This window comes from Dysidea avara, chromosome 2, assembly GCF_963678975.1.
Source record: "Dysidea avara chromosome 2, odDysAvar1.4, whole genome shotgun sequence".
NCBI lineage: Eukaryota > Metazoa > Porifera > Demospongiae > Dictyoceratida > Dysideidae > Dysidea > Dysidea avara.
In genome coordinates, this window is record NC_089273.1 from 29,772,059 (window position 1) to 29,794,658 (window position 22,600).

At 35.3% G+C, this 22,600-nt stretch overlaps 1 protein-coding gene across 3 annotated transcripts; it reads left to right on the forward strand.

Annotated features, from left to right (window-relative positions):
• The first annotated feature begins 324 nt into the window (after nucleotides 1-324).
• On the forward strand, nucleotides 325-21,668 carry LOC136247047 (uncharacterized). 3 transcript variants are annotated; one of them, XM_066038644.1, is made up of 6 exons: nucleotides 325-2,552; nucleotides 2,996-3,023; nucleotides 6,044-6,114; nucleotides 6,182-6,239; nucleotides 6,403-6,474; nucleotides 13,928-21,668. In XM_066038644.1, the coding sequence occupies exons 5-6, from the start codon at nucleotides 6,408-6,410 to the stop codon at nucleotides 21,430-21,432; spliced, it is 7,572 nt and encodes a 2,523-aa protein (XP_065894716.1). In that variant the 5' UTR covers nucleotides 325-2,552; nucleotides 2,996-3,023; nucleotides 6,044-6,114; nucleotides 6,182-6,239; nucleotides 6,403-6,407; the 3' UTR covers nucleotides 21,433-21,668. The 3 variants fall into 3 exon arrangements, with proteins under 3 accessions (XP_065894716.1, XP_065894715.1, XP_065894714.1); XM_066038643.1 differs by lacking the exon at nucleotides 2,996-3,023; XM_066038642.1 differs by lacking the exons at nucleotides 325-2,552; nucleotides 2,996-3,023 and adding an exon at nucleotides 3,121-4,577.
• The last annotated feature ends 932 nt before the right edge of the window (nucleotides 21,669-22,600 follow it).

Below are 22,600 nucleotides of genomic sequence, written 5' to 3' on the forward strand. Positions count from 1 at the left end.
TGGCATCATAGGGAGGGTCTTAGACTGCTGGGCTAATCGAGATGCTGAACCTAATGCACACAAACTGATTGTTCACTTGATTCGAAGTGATTTTAAGGTCATTGGAATAGATTATGGTTGTATTTCCGAGATTTGAATATTGATCACGTGAGTGCTGGTTTCTGGCCTTGTGAAGGAAATAATAATAATAATAAAAATAAAATAAGACAGCTCCCTATGATTTGTCTTTTCATAGTATGGATGGATGCTTGAAGCTTTCACCATGGAAGAAATGGTAAACTTGGAACAGCATTAAATGTCTCAAGTGTTCAATTTTATCCCCCTCCCACAATTGCTAGCTATGTCTCATCGCCTAGCTAAGTTTGGTCATTAGCTATTATGAGATTTTATCTCTCAATGTTGAATGGTTGTTTAGAAGTTAATAAATGAACTTACTTACATATAGTTAGGCATAAGGAAAGGAAGACTAGATGGGGTACAACCAATGTCAAGTGAAGGGGGTTTAATAACCATTTTACTTCACAGTTCTACAAGACACAAGTAAAAGAAGAAAATTGAAAGAACATGATTTACAAAAGATCAAGAAACTCTAATAGAGCATTCAGCTAACTCCAATAAAACAGTCAGGATTGTAAGAATAAGAATGAGCTGCCCATCCACATCAGTTTTTAGGATAACTTTCTGATCTGAAACATAAAATAATTAACAATGGCTTAACCATAAAAGCCATCAATCCCTCATATCCCAGTTCTGACCATCCTCAATTCATGATAACTCCAAGCATATTCTGTCCTGAGGCTCCAGGGATATTATGCATAGAACATCGATATCTCCAGTGTTCTAGATATAAGACCCATTCCTCAAATCCCATGTAGTCTGCATAATCAAATGGCTGCAGGTTCGAAGCTGCCAAGGTCCAGGCCAGTGGTGGATTTTTCTATTCTCTCCAATTTTCAAACATACTTAGCTAGTATACCAGGCTGTAGGACCAGGTGTCTATAGACCTGCTGTAAAGCCTTAACACATTAATAAATAAAATAAAACTTATATGTGAACTCACAATTGTGCAAGCTGTGATGTTATGCTGCTCATTCTGTGGGTGGAAGCTTCTGAGGATCTACGTATAGTAGTGTTTTACTGCATGGGTATCATCTCTATGAATTGTTATTTAAACACATAACAAATGTTACCATGTGTGGTTAAAAACATTCTGCTGGGCTTGCCCATCTGCTGCATTGTTGCAGTGATATCATTGATTATGACTGATATATCCGTTGTTGTTCTTTTGATCATGACTATTATAACTTTTGCACAAGGAAGTTTTCGGTATAATTCAAGCCACTATTGCATGACATTTCAATCCAATACAACATTCTGTGATCTTCAGCTGTTAGTGCTTTTTCTGGATATTTGAGTATGCCATAAATCGTGAAAGACGTTTTGTGTGATATAGCTACAGTTTCAGCTGCAACTAAATCACTTTTATCAATTCTTGAAGACATCATCAGTTCCAGTACGTCTTGTCATTCAAGCTTGTATACAGCACAACTTCCACACCTTCAACAATACTTTCTTCCCCAGATCTGGCTACACCTCAGCCATGCATAGGCAGCTCATTTCTATTTCCTCCATCATTGATGACACTTTCAGCAGTTACCAGTATTCACAATTCCAATAGGTGACATATCAATGCATTTAGTTATGTATATAGACAGTGAGATCTGATCATACACTAAATTCAATAGGGGTTCAATACACTTTTCGACATGGTTGGTGGCTTTTATCATCGAAACCTACAATTGAATATCGCACACCTTTGTTCTTGAAACTTCAGAGTACATGCATTCAAATTCATCTTTTGTATAATGATATTCATTATTACCCTTAGTAATATTACTGCTATGTATGCATTTTATAATGACTTCAAGTATAGCTCACTATATCACCATGGAAACAACATAATTTTGGTTGTGTACTTGAGCATGCAAATGATGACCACATAATGGCTTTTCAGGTTGTATATATATTAAGAAATGCTTTTCTAGTGTCCACAATAAGCTATAGATATATGTATATGACCGGATGTGGTCTTATAGCCTTTCCAATTGCATGTACTTGGCAATCCATAACTTGACTTGTGAGTATGGTACCAGCTTGAACTTTGATCACTTTACACTCCTAACATAGCACTATTCCTGGCATGGATGTAATTTTAAGACAATAGGTTAAACACTTGATGAGTTACGATAGTTATGATTCGTTAAACTTGGAAATTCAGAAAGACTATATTATAAAATCCCTTTTTGCAGATCCGGTCACATATATACATAGCTATATGTACTGATATTGTGATTGCCACATAGTTCAGATTTTTTGTACATTTCCTTGTCATGAAGCCATGATAATTGAAAGGCTTCTCTAAAGGAATATAATACTTTATATACAGTAGTTGCTCCTTGTGGTGACATTTTTTAAAACTGTGACTTCTCATGTGTGATTAAATTTGTGATTGTTACAAAAGAACGCTTGTGGTTGAAAGAATTTGTCCCCTGGTATGTGGCACACCTGTATTTGTAATGGAATGATTATTAGCTAACTGTAGTGAGCAGTGTTATTAGCTACTGTATGTGTAGATTTAAAAGTGTAGCTTTAAGACAAACACTTTGGTTTCACAAACTAAGTGGCCTAACTGGTATGATGTTATTTAGTCTGGGATGGTCATTGTGAAAATGTCTTTTATGGTGCTGGTTTTAGCATCCCTAGATATTTATGTGAATGAATGATTATCTGCACAACAAGATGTACATAGTCTATTATATTACTGCCGTGCTCATGCACTATACAGGACATGTACTATCATAGAATCCTTATGTTGTGAAATTTTTGTTGCAAATTAGATTTGTAATTGCATAGCTTCAGAACTCTGTGTTGTATGATGCAATATTTATTAAAGCTTGTTTTCTACATGTCAATGATGTCATACCATGCATTGCAGTGGGTGTTTACTGGGAATATTCCATGAGGTACTGTAACTGTTGTTTGTTATCCTTTTTCAACCTCTATCCTTACCATTACTAATTTTAAGTACATTATGCACAAAAGCACTTATAATGTGACTACAACACTGATGTACATGTATACCTCACAAGGAATTATGTGGCATTTGGTTTAAAAATAAATTAATGTGATATGCATTGGACACCTTCAAGAGCATTTACCACAACAGTGTGTGCATTCCTAGATCACTTTTTCTTTCTTTTGTGTTTTGGTGGGGAAAAATCTCTCATAGCTCCCACCAACAGCCAGTTTGTTCTGAATCCCTAGATTTTGAGGATGGTTTGAACGGTTGCAAACTAGCCATGAACTTGTTTCTTCATGTTTTGTGCACTATAGTGTGTACTCGTTGAGCTGGATCCTCAAAAACATTTAATAACTCATGGGTGCAATTACACACAATCTTTTGAAATTTGGCTCATCTGTAGTACTGCTTGACCTGCTAAAAACATTTCAAAATCTATTCATTCAAATGTCTGACATAATGTTTACGGCCAATCAAAAATTTTACAATACATTTCTTATGTGGAAGCCATAAAAACGCAGTGCCCATTACCTCCCTTTCCTGACTTCTTAACTGTTGTTCACGCCTTTGCTGTCACCATTAATCATCTGATCAGCTGAAATGTTTACTCTCTTGAGAAAAATCCTTTTTAAAATTTTTAGCTGTCTTTCAGGATCAAGTTCAACTTGTACATACTATGGACTCATTAAAATATTCTTTCGAGTACAGAAAGGTGAACACTTTCTATTCTATAATGTATTTATTTTATTTATTATTTAGGCACTATCAAGCTACAAATGCAAGTAATACAGACTTTCCCAGCTGATCGCACTTGTCTGTCAAGTGCCCACACTGATTACTTGTTCACACAACACACTACTGGTATCGGAAATGCTTTAAGACTGGTTTTATAGAGCCAGTTCTAATTAAGATAGACACTAGACAGCTACATATGCACACATTACTATATACGTGTATGCTTGGGATAGTAATTAGTGAGTTCTTGACTCCTCCACAACAAGTCATAAGAGTTTATCCTGTTTTACTTACATCACTAAAGAATTAAAGCCTCCGTTGGCTAGAGTCGCTAGACCTCATATCTTCTCTGTAAGACTGTAGCCTAACTGGTAAAACAGATACTAAAGCCACATTTAGTATACAACACATAGGGCTATACATTGATACGATCTGATTTTATGATTGCCACATAGTTCAGATGTAGTAGTCTGGTACATGACAGACCCTATCCACTGGGGCTTATTGATTATAGAGGATTATATATTATAATCTCTAATTGATCAGCCATGCACATGCAGTGGATAGGGTCTGCATTGTTATGTACATTTCCTTGTCGTGAAGCCATGAGGATACTTTTGAAACTGAAACCATAATAATTGGAAGGCTTCTCTAAAGGTACTTTAAATATCTGCTCCTTGTGGTGACATTTCTTAAACTGTGACTTCCCATGTGTTGTGAGGATTATAAAAGGACTCTTGTGATTGAAAAGATTTATCCTCTGGTATGTGGCATACTTGTAATGGACTGATCAATTGGAATTTGTTGTGATCAGTGTTATTAGCTACTATATGTGTTGATCCAAAAGTATAGCTTTAAGTCAAACACTTTGGCTTAATGAACTAAGTTGCCTTGTTGACATTATGTTATAATTATGTTGCTAATATTCATTCATGATTTATCTGGGATTGTGATTATGCAAGAGTCTTTTTGTGGAGCTGGTATTAACATCCTTATTTTTATGTCAATGAATAAAAGTTTTTCTGCGCAGCTAGATGCATGCTCACAGAAGAGAAATACCTGGCCTTTGTCAGTAGTCAAAACCTACACTATAATTACATGTATAGTGTATCAAAATAGAATCCCTATGTTGTGACATTCTTACCTCAAATTATACAGCTGCTATGCAACTCTGTACTGTATGATGCAATATTTAAATTAAGCCTGTTTTCTACATGTCATACCATACATAGCAAGTGGGTATATTATTTGGATAGGTACAGTAACTATTTTTTGTCAGTACATAGTTACATTGTTATCCTCAAGTGTTTGTGATAGTGTTGTACATAAAATCCTTGTAATATGACTATAACACTATTGTACATACCTCACAAAATCTTGTATGGTTTGTGGTTAGTGCAAGCTTTAAATACGTTAATGTCATAAAAACATTAGGTATTGGACATCTTCAAGGGTATTTAACATGTTAATGTGTAGTAAGTCTCTCACATGTATGTTATAAACACATCATCAACAGTCATGCCATCAATACAATACTATACACTGTACATATGTAACCTGGAGTGTATCCACCATTATTTATCTAGGTCCAGTCATTAAAACCCTATGCAATGCATACAGTTTGCAAAACCAATTGTTTAAAAAATTAATGCTTTACAACACATGGCTGAAGGTCTGTAGAGCACTGGTCCTACAGCCTGTTTAAAGATATTGTACTAAATATGTTTGGTTAGGTAAAGAAAGGAGAAAAAATCCATGACTGGACCTGGGCAGCCTCAAACCTGTAGCCATCTGATTTATGCATTTGCTGGAGTATTTATGCCTAGGAGGCTTCATATACTGTAGTCTCATTTCCAGGCTACTTTTCCCCTACTCTATTTTGGTGGGGGAAAATGATCTGGTGTAACTCCAATAGCCAGATTTTGGGGATGGTTTGATGAAGCGTTGAAAACAAACCATGAGCAAAGCAAATCTTATGTTTTTTAATGTTTAGTGCAACAGTCATAGTAATCAGATAATTATATTGCTGAGCTTTCCCTTTGCTCAAAAATACAAAAGGGAAAATATGGTTTGGGACACAATACTAGGCTTTATGTACATACTAGTTAAATAATGCTAAAATTTACCACATCGCAGAAAATTATAATTGTGTACACAACGCATACTCATGATTTCTCGTTAACTTTCATGATCAATGTCTGATATTTTGTTGCATCATTTATTGTGTAGTTTTGTGTGGAATTTAAAGCTGCTTGTGGAGTTACTACTGACACATTTCCCAAAAGTAAACGTTTATCAAGGTACATATTGAAATCATTGTTGGTGCTATATGTGCGGATATCTTTAGCTACATGATTACTTCCATAGGTAGAAATCTGTACATGTGCTAGACTCATTAAAACATTTTTCCTACTAGTACGGAAAGGTAAGAACATTCTTGTAAAAAAAAATTATATTATGAACTGAAAGTATCAAACATCTGGTTTGCTTATTATGTTTAGATTTACAGTAAAGTCTACATATGTGTAGAAATATTTATCTGTTTGGTTTATTTGGTCTTATATGCAATGAATAATAACACCTTTTAGATTGTATGATCAGAATGACTTCAGATGGTACAGAATCTTTGAGTTTGGCAGCTATCAGAGCATCTGAAGAACGTAAGGAAACATCAGTACTATAAATTATACAGGGTAGAATGCAGTACATTTATGAAAATCGTATGGCTTTTATGCCAAATATGGCTAAACCAATTTATAGAATGGCTGAACTTTTATGCATATATTGGATTCCTTGTGTCACTTTTAGTGATACAGGTTAACTTAATTATTAAAGTGTAAGGTAGATTTTTAATACCAATGGTTGCTATGAGTTGCACAGTTTAATGATATACAGATTGTTCAGAGTCTGGTGTAATGTTTTGATAAGTCATTGTATGGTACATTACATGTACACACAGTAGTATATGCTTATCACACATACATACTATATGGTCCTAGCTGTGCATATAGAGTAAACTATTAGTATGTACTATATACAGAAATAATTAGCTGTATTGCCACACAGAATACACAATGTTACAGTACATGTGATTAATACAGTACCTACATGGATTGACCATCTATAATTATGAAACTTCAGTTAGTAGCCACCTCTTTATTTGGACTGCCTCTTGTTAGTGGCCATCTCTACTAAGTCCCAAAATACAACTAAGGTGTATATTTGTGACCTTGTTAACTAGGCTACCTATTAATAAGGCCACACTTATGCATTGTCCATTTCACTGTATGTTGTATATACTGAAGTACCTGTTAGAGGAGCATTATAGACAATAACAGTCACTTGATATTGAAGCTTACTAGCTGCTAACTAAGGAATGAAGGAAATTGCCTATATCGTATGTCCATGTGACTGCTGTAATCACAAGCTGATGGCTGGTTTTTATATACCACTAGGATCCATTAAAGAGGTTGCTGAAACCAAACAGGCCATTTTAGAGAGCACACTTAGTTTTCAAACTGACATCAGAAAGTGCTTTGAAGAAGCCACTGAAACTTAGAATTTTCTCTGATAGGTCACAGTGATCAAGCATATGTAATATCTACATTCACACCTGAATAACTACAGGCAAACCACATAAGGAGATGCAGTATTATATATGAATGCCACCTGGCAACAATTCAATGAATCACTAAAGTTTTTGCACAGTTAATTATTGTATATGACATTCAGTTTTGGTATGTATGTAAACCAGAAATAACCATCACTATTAAAACCAGGTGTCCAGCACTTGACAGCCAGTAGTAACAAGAGTATCTCATCTAGTCTAGGAAGAAAAAGTATAAGTAATCACCACATACACTGTGTTAACCCTCCAATGCTAACTGGAAAATTTATAATAACAGTACTTTTATGTTAAAAAGAATGTTGGTTTTCTTGACAGTCATAGAAATAACAAGCAAGTTAGGCTCAGCGTTGTTATTACATACCTGTACTGTGTACCAATTAATGCCTAGCTTTACATTCCACAAATAATTTACAAGGGCTTCTTAACATGATTAACTGCACTTCAGTGGGCTAATATTATGTTTATAGTCTGCTTGTGTTACATGAGAAAATTTGTCACATTAGTGTAAAGCACTGTAAGTGCGAGGGACTGTCCTGTCATTAATTAAACTTGCATAATATGACTACTGCTTGATGATCTCAGTGGAGTGACAATGTAGAACTGTCATACTATTTGTGAAGTGGCACTCTTTTATTGGCAATTCTAATGTGAGCAGTACATCTGTGTGATAATGCATACTAAGTAACACTTATAATGGGACTTACAGTAAGTAAGCATTGATTTGTATATTGGATTCATGAAGGCTAATAGTGGCCTTTACTTCACAAAAAAAATAAAGCAAAAATGTGATATGATGTCTACAGGCATTGTAAGATCACAAATGGTTTCTGTTTACTGTAAATGCAGCTTCAGCAGGACTTCTGTGTGCACGGTCTTCACATGACAATCACATGTATGACAATATTTTTATTGGTGTGGCATTTTTATTGGTGTGGTTATATACGTATATTGGAATGATCACGTGGACAACATACTACACCAACTGAACTTCTACAGTGCAACTTTTACTGATATTGAACAGTACTGCGATTAAATATGTTTTTTAAAGTCATTTGGTAAAACAAACTGATGTCATTGCATGTACAATGCAAAGCAGCTATGTACCTGGTCAGTAAACTAGAGTTTGTTTTATCTATAGAAATGCTAGTTATCTTTCCACTCTGTTCTACTTTTCTTCTTCTTTATTGACATGTCTTCACAACAACTGCAAGACACATTATAGTGTGGCACAACATCTGTGTTGTGTCACAACTTTAGACTACCTCAACTGCAGGTTAATATAAGTTGGCAAAGATGAAGCAAAGTTATGTGTGATGTTTCAAACTAGTGTTGCTATCTAACAAGCAATTGATGGCAATTTGTCATGATGATCTAACACAATGACATCACAGTTGAGTCTACCCAGGATCAGAGCAAGATATTATTTAATCAATGACCCTTCATGTGGATTATGGCAGACCTAAACAATGACATCAAAACCTGCATCTTAGCCAGAATTATCATAAATGCCATTTTTCTGCAAACAAGATAGTGGTTGGAGATGGACTCTTGCTATATACCAGTAGCTGAAAACCTCGTATTATGTGTTGTCCATCTCATGCACCTCTGCACACTTCTCTTGATCATGTAATACATGTTATAATTATGTACTGTATGGTAGGGATCATGGCGTTTTCTTCCCAAATGTTTCCTACATACCAGCTTGGTAGTTTTGGTTAGGCAATAAACAAGCCCTTAAAAGTCTTCAGAGTGATTTTCTTAATATTATTGAGTTGAATTCTTTACTAAATGAATGTCTGCCTTTTTACGTGATGCCTCCACTGAGCCAAACACAACTCGACTACAGAATTGAAACCTCTATGGGCCTGATATCTTCATTGTTGAACATTGCTTAAGCCTGAGACATGGCTTTTCAGCAGCTATACAATGTATGCCTGATGGACTTATCTTAGCTTTTCTTCCATTGTTTTCCATTTCTTTCTCCAACACCCCCTAGGTTTGATTCATGGTACTGTAACTTGTCATAGCTTCAGCTCTTTAATTTCTTTTGTGTGACTGCACATACTGCAAAGGTTCTTCTTGTACTGCTCTTTGTTTTTAATACAGGAATATAGCTGAAAACATAGAGCAACGACCATTTCACATTGATAATAAAATTTCTATCAGGCAATGTTTAGTCACAGTTTTTGTGTCTGGTGCATAGATGTGGTATGCAATAGTTTACCAATAAAGAATCTATCTATTAAAAGAGTAAACAGAAAGTGTAAGGAAACTTTGAAACATATGCACATTTAATTTTGAGCAGGTAGTTATCATTGAAACTAAAAGCAATGAAGCATAGGAAGTCATCTACATGAGCTTGCAGCTAAACTTTTTGATATTTAATCCCTAGTGCTGTTTACTGCTGAAGTAGAGATTAAATATCATTAGTATACACTGTAGCTGACACCTGCCTTGTTTATTGCTTTTTATTCTATTATCTCTACTCAAATGTAACACTTTTAAAAAACTTTTGCGACAACATAATCATGAATAAGAACCCTAACTTTAAAAAAATAAAAAGTGTGCTACCTATTCTGATCCCACAAGTTCCAGGGTATTATATCAACTTATGCACCATCCTACATGATTAACAGTTGCGTACTAATGAGGTTCACTCTTGCAGGGTCTGAGAGCAATCTCAATGTCTGAAAGTCATTCAGCTGTCCAGTACATTAGTAGCCTCCCTTTCCTGTGCATTGGAGCCACTCATTAGTCTTATTTTTGTGCATTTATGCCGCTGCAACTGTGTGAATTTTCAGGCCTATTTCAGGGGGCCTACTTTTTGATCAGGTGCACATGCTCCCAGCCCCCTGTTCTACCACCCTTACCAGGAAGAGTTACATAACGGTTGATAACATGGATGCCAAATAACTAGGAAGTGTTACATAACAGTTGGTAACACACACACACACACACACACACACACACACACACACACACACACACACACACACACACACACACACACACACACACACACACACACACACACACACACACACACACACACACACACACACACACACACACACACACATGTTTGGGATTTGCCTGATATGTACACCCATTCCCTCCTCAGGCCCTGTGCACCCTCAGGCATCGGGTGCACAAATTAGACAAATCCCTCACTGCTGTGTTACACCTACAACACGTAAACATTAGTACAAACCATGCTAAAAGTTCTAGCATTGAGATAAATCGATTCATTCTGGAAAAACACCATAAGGACAACTGAAAGTTTGTTACACAAAGGTTCAGGAATAATGCACATAATATTCCAAAAGCATAATGCTCAGTTCTAATAGCCTTTCTTTCATGCGAAGCAAATCCCCAACTTCGTCGCCATCTTTGGTCAACAGTGTCATATTTTATTGCTGTATTAGACTGTAAGCAGATACACAACATACGGCTTTAGTGAATAATGTGAAGCATCCAATGAGAGTCCACAATTGATTCCTATACATTTGTATGCACAGTTGAAGCTTGCATGGGGAATTGGTTTAAAATGTGCTCTGTTAGACAATGTGACCAGTCAGATTAGTTGTTGTTGCTGAAGATAATTAATTGTTGTGATGACATCAGCAGCGTTTTTCATGAATAAATGGGATGGGAACAGTGCATGACTGTAGAAGGGTATTCTAATTTGACAATAGCAACTGTTAGTTTGGTCAACAGATCACTAGATAATTACAGTGCATAAATTCAAGGAAGGCTGCCAACATTTATTTTAATGAATGATCACCAAGGTACTTGTACTGTGATTTATTCTGCATGAGCTACTGATACAGTGTATTTGCTGATCACTCGACAATACAATGGAGTCAGGAGTTGTGGTCGAAGTAAACGGTGATGCACTATGCACATTATGTAACCATAGTGAATAATTGGTGCAATATTGATGTAGAAAAACTAAAAGATGATGGAACATTTGATACATGGCTAGAAAACAGCATAATTGGTGATTCTAGTCTTGAGGTTGTGTTGAACATCAAAGAAGTATCGTGCAAGTGGTTGTGTTAGCTGGTAATTCCAATCTAACGCATACTTCACTAGTAGATACAAAAAGTGTGTGCTGTTTGTTGACTGGTGAAATCCATTTTACAATCCTACAGTGATTGTAGAACTGTATAGTATGTACTGTACAGCTAAATAGTGGGTATGTTGGTTTGTACATTATGTTAAAAAAGTATATCCCACAATTACGACTGCATATGGCTACATATATAGTGTAAAACGTGAAACATGTACCCAGTGAAGGGCAAGTATTGTAGTGTGTTGGGTAAACTTCTAAATGGTCTGTCATTTCTGGCTTCATTCCAATGAAGTTGTAGTATGGCAAAGAAAGCTCCTAATTTAAAATTGTATCCCAGCTTGGTATAGTAAACAATGCTATGATGAGTGTGCATGAGTGTTGTATACTGGAATTTGCCTTTGATCTCCATTGACTTTTTTTGCTTCAGAAAGGCTTCATTGTTTTAGGTGACTGCTATATTAGAGTATTTCATGATCAATTTCTATGTGTTGAACAATTTATTAGTCATAAAATTGTGTGGCTTGTCTATTAAAATTTCTGATCACTTAATTAAAGTATTTCTCTTCTTTAATTGTATCATGGATATTGCACTTTTTCATATATGAAAACCTTTAAATTGCTTCAAACTGCCAGCGAAATTTCTGATTCTCACATACCTAATATTTCAGGTTTGGAAATTAGAGGAGTAAGTGAGCACCACAGTCAACAGCAGCTGTAGCTTCAAAATTATGTCAAAACGTGTCATTCTGGAAGTGAAATAGCCAAACTACTCTAAGCGATATGATGTGAATGTTATACCTCGCACTTGCTCTAGAATATATTAGTGACCGGACCTGCAATAACTGGATATGTGGGCACAAACTGCACCCCAAAACATAACAAATCATATCTCAGTAGTGGATGCAATCTGTAACTTGTATTATAAAGCCATTTACATGCTTGATGTGAGCTGAAAGTTTCATAGCCACACAAATAATGGAATTGAAATTACAGTTACTGTAGTTATGAGCCATGAAAATTTGAATAAGTAGGTAAATTTTATGCGCTCACACGCCTTATTATCGCAGGCCTAGTCACAGTTGTTGGTAAGAGGACAAACATTGTTGCAGCAGTTGGCCAACAAGGATGCATTGAGAAGTAGGTAGTGAGGCTGTAGAAGGGACAATATCCAGTCCACCACAGCATGAAAGTGATGAGGGTAGCTGTTATTCCACATGTCGAAAGGCAGGATTACCAAAAACTTCAGGAAGGAAGCAAAGACTATTGTGTAAGTAGTTTGTAAAGATGACTGAATAACTCCAGGCAACAGGGATGCTTTAAGCTGCATGTAGTTTATGCTGAGTTACCACAGTTCTTGAAAGGAATCTATTTCTAAAATGTCTAACTGCAAAAGTTGAGAAACTGAATTGATCCTGATAAATTAAATGCAAATAAAGTTATAGTCCATAAAAGAACAGTTAGTGAAGATGAAGTCTATAATTTCTTGCATGAGCATTAGGAGCTGGAGCCACTTGTTGACTATCAACACATTATACAGTACTGTAATACAGACCACATGTTTCTGCTGCAGCCACCACATGAGAACAAAATTAATTCTGACTGATTTAAATTGTGGGCATCAATCATCACACTGGTACCTGTAGTCTGAAGATTTTACCAAGTGGGGAGCTGATCCTGATTTTAATTTAATCATTTTGTTTTTATCATCAAAGCGGTGCAGACACGATGGCATTAGCTTCAGACACCAGAGAAGTATATTTTTTTCCAAATGCCTTCAACAGTTGTGTAAGGTATCAAGACCGTATACATTATGCCCATGTGGAGACTTGAGTGTATTTTATAGACACATGAGTTTGTCGACTACCTGCTTCCTGTCTTCCTTACTAATCAATGAACTGTAAGCGGTGATGAAAAGCACTTGGCACTCTTTGCTTTACTGGACAAAAGTACTATGCAATGAATGCATCTGTTACGGCTTAAAATAACCTGCAGTCTTCTACCTGGGGATTTTCTCCTTGTTCAAACGTCAATGCATCCTTGTTAACCTGCCAACTCACAATCAATCCTATCTTTTGTCAGAGCTACTTCATTGGATGAAATTAGTACAATATCACTTTCTACAATCCTGGTCATTTTAATTGTGATAATGGTGATTATAAAGCAATGTTGTATTTCAATTTGTCTGTGATAAATACAGCTGTAATAGTATTACACTACTGTATCAGCAGTAGTTATAAAGCGTCTTTTCCTTTACCTGTATGTTGTTGTCTTGCCTATCCACCATGTTCTACCCGTTGTACCATTTATGTATTGTCATTTTGCATGTATACATTCCCTCCAGTAAGGTATACCCTTTTATCAATTTTAATATGCTATAAATTAATATTTTGTATTTATTTACCTTATTTAGAATGTGCTAGTAAACCCATAATGAAAGATCTGAGCAACCTTGTGACGCCTGAATATGCTGCAAAATGGAGGGCTATTGGTGCATTCTTAGGCCTAACAAATGGTAGGCTAGACATCATAGATAGTGACAATCACAGTACTGAAACTTGTTGCAATAAGATGTGGCAACGGTGGCTTGATACAGAAAACAACGCAACATGGGGTAAAGTAGTCGCAGCAATTGATGCTGCCAGGATACCTGCCAACACCCAGGCTGTTCCTCTGCCACATGAAGTGGTAGACATTGTCAAGACAATGTGTATTAACAAGCGGTCTAAGATTAGTGAAGATGATTGGCCACCATATCAACCTGAAACTTATACAACTGTTGCACTTATACATCATAAAGAAAAGATAGCCTTTAAAGAAGCTGTTCTTGCTATTGCAAAGAAAGCACACAAAGGAAAGGTTAAGTCACCAGGCAGTACCACAAATGATAGCACTGATGAAGTAAAGTCTTTGTCTTGCTCAACAAAAGATTCATATCTTTCTAGATGCAAATACATTAAACAAGTTTCTGACATCTTTCCAGTTGACAGTACCTCTCGATCCTACACGGTGTTGATTGAAGGTGCACCAGGAATCGGTAAAACAATTTTGACTAAGGAAATTGCATTTCTCTGGGCAAATGGTACAATACTGGAAGATACAAAGCTGCTGATTTCAATATACTTACGTGACCCTAGTGTGCATAAAATTTCAAATTGTACTGACTTTGCACAATATATCACAAGCACAAGTCTACAAAATATGATGAACAAGTGCTTAACTAACTATCTCACTGATACATGTGGAACAGATATAATGTTTGTGTTTGATGGATATGATGAGCTACCAGAATCCTTGAGGCAAGAATCTTTCATAGCAAGTATAATAAACCGCAAAATGTTTCCATGTAGCAAAATAGTAATTACATCACGTCCATCAGCTTCAGCACGACTTCACAAAAAGGTGGAATGTAGAATTGAAATTTTAGGATTCACTGATGATGATCGAAGAATATACATAACACGAGCTTTAAATAATGATCTAGAAAAGGTCGAAAAAACCTTTGCATACCTAGAAGATAACCCAGTCATCAATAGCTTATGCTACATCCCATTGAACATGTCCATATTTATTTGCTTGCTGAGAAGCTCAGTTCAGAGCGAATTTCCCACAACTCAAACAGAAATTAACAATCGGTTCATCTGTATGACTATCTCAAGGTATTTTTTGAGAGAGGAGAAGGAAAAACTTAATATAATATCATTATTTGACATGCCAGCAGAGCACATGGGGAAACTGAAAGAGCTGTCTAAGCTTGCATTTGATCTTCTTGGTAATGACAAAATTGTTTTTAACTACACAGACATCAAAATCAAATCACAACTGTTCTCAAAGAATTTAAATGGCTTGGGGTTATTAAAAGCTGTGAAGCATTTTAGTTTTACAGACAATTGTGAACAAGTTTCCTTCAACTTTTTGCACTTCTCCTTACAAGAATTTCTTGCTGCTTTTCATGTTGCATCATCACCCAACACTGAACAACATAGAATCATGAATGAAAATTTTTGGAATGACAGATACCTAAACATGTGGATTATGTATTTTGGCTTGACTAAAGGTAATTCACGTCCACTGCTACACTTTTTGTCTGGTAGTCGATTCAATTGGCTTGCCAAGTTCAAATTTAAGGCCAAAGATGCAATTGATGAATCTATTATCGAAGACAAAATCAAATGTCTTCACTTATTTCAATGCTTTTTGGAGGCTGGTAATGAAACTATGTGTCAGCAAGTTGGAAATTTCCTTAATGATTTTATAATTGATTTGAGTGGTCAAGCAATCACGTCAAGAGTAATGCATACCCTCGGCTTTTTCCTAACAAGATTTATTCACAAAGAATGGGAAGTTTTAAACCTGTCAAACTGTTACATTAATAATAAATATGTTAAGATCCTTTCAAAGTCATGTCTTTCAGATCAAGCAAATAATCTAAGCATCAAGATATTGGATATTTCCTCTAACAACATAACGTCATCTGCTCTTCACGAAATTTGCAAATTGGTAGTTTGCTTACAAGTTCAAAAATTAATCATCCTTAATGATAATATAAGCGATGAAGAGATTTCAGTAGCACTTTTAAATGTTATTATTGATGACGATAGCTGCAACTTTTGCGTTTCATTATCAGTTGTCAGTAGTCAGGGAACCACGAATAGTGCTAGCTTCAGCCTAGGCAGTCCTTACAATAGTACAAGCTTTGAGGACACAACGTCTGAGTACGTCATCAATTGTAAGTGTAATCAGATGTTGAAGCACATCACTAATGAAACTTACTTTTCTCATGCTCAGCGCCTTTTTTTATGGAATTCAATTTTGAGTGTTGATGATCTTAAAATGCTTGCTAGAAATAATGCAAATTTACAAATAAGCATTGTAAACACCAACTTGGATGATGGTGAACTTGATTACCTACAGTCAGAATTTCAGGAATGTCTTGCATCAAATTCATCACTTGCCAAGGAAAATGCTATAAATTATATTATGAAATCTGAGAAACGATTGTTGATATTTGGAGCAAATATTCAACATAGCATTCTCATTTTTAAGAATACTTTTACAACTCTATCACTTCTTCAAGTAACTGATTGTCAGCTTACACCTGCAGCTTTGCATTGCATAGGAGCCATCATATCTAGAAACAGAATCAGCTGGGAGATGGTTGACTTGACTAAATGTAACATTGATAATGAAGGCTTTGCAATTCTTTGTAGCTACTTTCCTAGTGTTGCAAGTGACTACATTAATGTTGCAGTCAGCATTAAAGTGTTCAACATTTCAGGTAACTGTTTGTCTTCACTTTCGGTACCAACTATTATGAACTCCCTCAGACACTGTATTGTAAATCAGTACATTTTATCACATAACAATGTACCACAACAAGAATTGTCAGATGCAGTCAACACACAGTTGCATACTCAATTTGTTTCAGCAAACTTTCTGCAAAAACACCCTTTGATAATTGTTAATGATGTAAAACAGCTGAGTACACAGTTAAAACTAAACAACAGAGATACTTGTAATGTGTATATTATTAATTGTGAGATTGATAGTTCTGTTTTCAAAACTGTATTGCAAAAACAATGGACAATTAATGAGCTCATACTTGCAAACAATGATTTCTACAAAGATAAATTACATATCTTTTCATTGTTTCTACCCAATATCCAGATTTTAAAGCTTAACATATTTCAAGCAAGTATTTCAGATGAGGTTGCATTAGAATCTCTTACAAATCTAAAGAAAGTTACTGAAGTTGAATATACATTGTTATCTCAAACAAAACTCATGTGCAATCAAACTTGTGACAAGCAAATTGATAAGATCATTTCACAAATTTCACATACTGCATCAAATACAATAAATTATTTACAGATAACTGATTGCCAAATCTCTTGCAATGAAGTGTTAGATGCGATTTTTAGTAAATGTTCATCTAAACTACAATTAATTGATTTTACAGGAAGCTCCATAAAAGACAAAGGCTGTTTGGCTTTGCACACATACCTAGCTAGTACAGAGATGCCACTGCACTTGAAAGTGTTAAACCTGACAGGCAATAACTTAACTTCATATTCCATTGATTTACTTGTGGGTATTCTCCATTCTTCGACAATAGAAAAGCTGATAATTGCTCATAACAACCTTTATCCCCAAGTGCTACACAATGCAATTCTTCAAGGAATTCAGTCCAATAGCAACATTCTTAATTTCAACAGCCATATTCCTTTAACAGTTATTACCAGTATTAGCAACAGCTGTGGGAATTTGGATCAGTCAAAAAACAGCAAAAAGTATGCATACATTTACTTTGTTAATACTACTATTACTAAACACACTATGAATATTTGCAACGAATTATCAGAAGAAAATGTATTAGTTTATAAGCTTGTTTTTTGCAATAATGAAATAATAGTGAAGAGTGATGAGCTGCTTACTCTAAGCCTTGAGCAAGATCAATATGTGAAAATCAAATCCATTAGTGGAACATGTAACTGTGAAAGAGAAGATGACCGACCAGTAGAAGTCATTAAAGGAACTAATCGTTCGGGTTGCATTTTGATATACAAAAATAAGTTACTGTGCTTCAAAATGTTTCATTGCCAAATATTTGAAGTATTAAGCCAGAGAGTAATAGATCAACTTAACTTGGACACATTGCAACTTATTAATTGTAACATACCGTCTTCAGTGGAACTTTCACAGCTGGGAAGGATTATATCAAGTTCCAAAAGGCAATGGAAATGTATAGATATTTCAGGATGCAACATTGAAGATAGAGGTTGTGGTACATTATCACGGATGTGCAAAGATTACACTAAGATTGATGATGTCACTGTAAAGGTTCTTAATCTTTCAAACAATGGGTTAACAATGGCATCTCTTAAGGATATTAGCACGATTGTTTTACTATGGAAAGTTGAGAAGGTTGTGATTTCTCGCAACAACATTCCCCAGTATGATCTTAGTCACACAATTTCTGCAATGGCAAAACATGAGATTTTTAAACAGTATTCATTTCAAATTGAAGTGGGAGCTGTGCATAAAAGCATTATCATTCATAATCATAGTAACTGCAAACAGTATCTGTCAAAAATATTGACTTTTGAGAAAGCAATGTTTGGAAAAATGATTAGCAACAATTTGATTGACAGTCAGCAGATTTTGAGATCTTCAACTATAGCACCGCCTCTTCTTGAAAGCTATAACACCTCAGCAATAGCATTGCCAGATGTACCGCAAGACAACCTTAACATTATAAGTAGTGTTACTGTTGGAATGCATGACACACAGTTGTACCTTGATTTAAAGAAAGGTATAATTCCTTATAGGAACTATCTTTACGTGACTCAAGAGGCAAAATTCATGGCACCTATTCAACATATTCATGTAATAAACAGTAACATTACAGCCGAAATTGCATGTCACATATCAGAGACAATCAGCTCTGGAAGACAACTTGAATCTATGGAGCTTGTGAGCAACAATGTGGAAGAGAAAGACATAATAAAAATTGTAACAGCTTTGCAATGCACATCAACTCTACTATACCTCTGTGTTAGCAAAAATGTTGTTAGCAACAATGCAGCACAAACATTTGCTTTAGCCATAAGTTGCAATGTTGATCTGGAGCATTTTCACCTAAGTCATTGTGAACTTAGAGAACAAGGAATGCTGACAATTATCAGATCTCTTAGATCAGTAACATCACTAAAGTACTGCAATTTAAGTGGCAATTACATCACTGATAAATGTGCTACAGAGCTTGCATCCATCATGGCGAATAATTCATTGCTTTCTCATTTGAACCTTTCAAACTGTAAGTTGCAGGAGAATGGATTGTTTTTCATTGTAGATACCTTGAAGAAAATCTTGACCTTAACTTACCTAGATCTAAGCTCAAATAGAATTAATGATGAGTCTGCTGTTCTGTTATCTAATGTGATTGACATGAATAATAATTTAAGTCACGTGGATTTAAGTAGGTGTATGCTGAAGGAGAAGGGACTGATCAAAGTAAGTAGATCACTTTCAAAATTAGTTTTCCTGAAATACATTGACCTAAGCTTCAATGAAATATCTGATCATGTAGCTCAAAATTTAGCTCCTGCCTTAAAAAATGCTAGCCATGTATTCTTGAATAACTGCAACCTGAAAAGGCGAGGGATTGAGAAGATTTCCTTAGTGTTAGAAATAGCTTCTTCGGTGAGAGAATTAGGTCTTAGTAAAACATGTTTAACTGCACCTGTAATTAAAAATTTAGCAGCAACCTTAACTAGAAACATAAATTTGAACCACTTAAGTGTTGCATCATGTGGCTTGAAGGGAGCTAACTTTCAGCCAATCTTGCAAGCCACTGAGATTTCATCATCTATTAAGTATCTGGATATTAGTGGTAATGCATTTGATGGCGCAACTAGCAGAAGCCTAGGTGAACATATCCTCAGGCATAACACACTTCAACATTTACAGATATCCAGTTGCTCGTTTAAGGAAGATGGGTTAAAATACATATTCAAGTGTTTACAGTTCAACAAGAGGAATTTCTATTATCTTGACACCAGTTACAATCACATTAGCAATGATGCAGCCTTACAATTAGAATCAACTATCACAAGCAATTATACTTTAAAACATTTGATACTTCATCACTGTGACGTAAAAGAGCAAGGGTTTGTAGCAATATCAAAAGCCTTAAAGAGCATTGGTTGCTTGCGGACTCTAAATCTGAATTACAACAAAACATCAGATAATGTGGCTTATGAGCTTGGTGAAGCTTTTGTATTGAACAGCATTTTTAGTCACTTGGAAATGGTCTCTTGCAACTTAACTGACATAGGTGTAAAAACCATTGCTAATTCACTATCTAAAATATCATCATTAACACATCTTAATATTAGCTATAATTCTATCAGTGATGCAGCAGCTGATAAGCTGGCAACTGCTCTTTCATGTAACACATCCCTGCAGCACTTGGATGTATCATATTGCAACCTTGATAGGAATGGATTTTGTATAATTTGCAAATCTCTCTTGACAACTTCCACTTTACGACATTTGAATGTGTCAGATAATAAAATAAGTAATTCTGTTGCTGAAGTTTTGACAGTAGCTCTCAGCAAAATATCCACTCTAAATTACTTAATCCTTTACAACTGTGACATACCAGAACTAGGATTTGACATATTACTGGGAACACTCTGTTGCAATAATGTTCTACATCATCTTAATGTAAATTGTAACATTATTTCAGATCAAACAGCTGCCAAAATCTGTGAGGTTATTGCTGCTAGCACATTCTTAACTGAACTAGAAATTGGCTCCTGCAATATTTCTGGTCATGGTTTTAGGTTGATAGCTGAATCATTGATGAAACACAATAAAACTTCACTAGAACATATAGATATGAGCTTCAACACAATTTTATTCAGTGCTGCTAAGTCAATTTCAACCACTCTTCATGCAAACACGTCACTGGAATATTTGGATTTATCAGGTTGCAAACTGGGTGAACGAGAATTTGCTATAATATGCAAGTCTCTAAGCAACAATGTGCTGTTAACATATTTAAATGTCAGTCACAATATTATTACCAGTGAAGTTGCAGCTGAAATTGCATCTATCATTGATGGGAATAGAACACTGCAGTATGTAAACTTTAGCAACTGTAACTTACGGGACGATGGAATTAAATGCATTGCTGATGCTCTGTGTAATGTTAAAACTCTTAGAACATTTATTGCAAGTCACAATCCTGCTATTTCAAATGACACAGTCAAGCATATAGCAAATATTATCACTAATAACACTTTTCTTGAACACTTTGATCTGTCAAATTGCAATTTACAAGAAGCAAGTACCAGTGTTATCAGTCAAGCAGCAAAGAATGCCTCCACAATGAAGTGTCTAATTTTAGACTAATATTTACAGTGAAGAATACTATTATAAGTTATAATAGAAGAATAAAATTGTATTGTAGCATTGTGTATAGCATCAGTATGTAGGGTAGTATATTATGCACCACTATACGGTAGAGTGAAGACATTGTATTGTTCATAATTTCTTTTAGGTTGATTATTTCACTATTCATTTTGCATCATGCTCATTGTTATAGTTAGACCATGTGAAACATAATATGAATTATAATATTTTATACATCTACCAGTACTAGCTAAATGATTTTTTACAATATTGATGAGCAGTTTATGGTTGGTCAGTGAATATTTGTAGTCCAATTTCTATATCCAATTGAAATCTTAAAGTACTGGTAGATAACAGTAGTGTAATTGGGTTCATTATATTATTTGGAAATGTGAATGATACGATTTTACTGTAAACATTCACTGTATACTTAGAGCTACATTGAATGTACAACTGTAGCAGGACAAATTATTCAGCTTGTATACAAAATATGTAAAAGCAAGGAAGTGTACTTGTGTTTGTGTGTATTGAGTCTGCACTAAGAAGCAATATAATATTATACAACACTAACATTCAAATTCAGCTGCAGCTAATTCCCACAATTCTCTAAATCACTTAGCTGGCTTTGAAAGGTGATAGAGGAAGAACAGTGGGTCATCAATAATGGGCCTAATGGCCTTTTCAAATCTGATCTTTGAATTAGTGCTATGATGAGCCTGCCACTTATTCTCAGTAAAAAATGCAATTTGGTAAATCTTTAAATCAGCAGTGTTTAGGTGCTATTAATGAAACTAGTAGTATAGAAGTAATCGGTGAAAGACCACCTTGATCCATACAACTTGTTCATCTTTCAGCTGATTTGCATCATTCACTCTGTACAAATGACCATCTTTGTTGAGTGCAAATATCACCAACACCACATTGCTAAGATTTGCAAGTTCTTTGTGAATCAATTCTGTTGATTTCTAGAGCAAACATGCAACCTGTCCAATGAATTCTCTATTTTTGCTTTCCAACTTTCCACCGGGGGCAAGTAGCTATATGCAATAAATTTTAATGAGATGCTTATTAAAAGTAATGCTGGCTTCTTCAGACCAAAAGCTCAGATGTGCTATTATGCAATAGGACCACTAATATTTATCAGACACAAGTTGTGGCTTCTTATTGC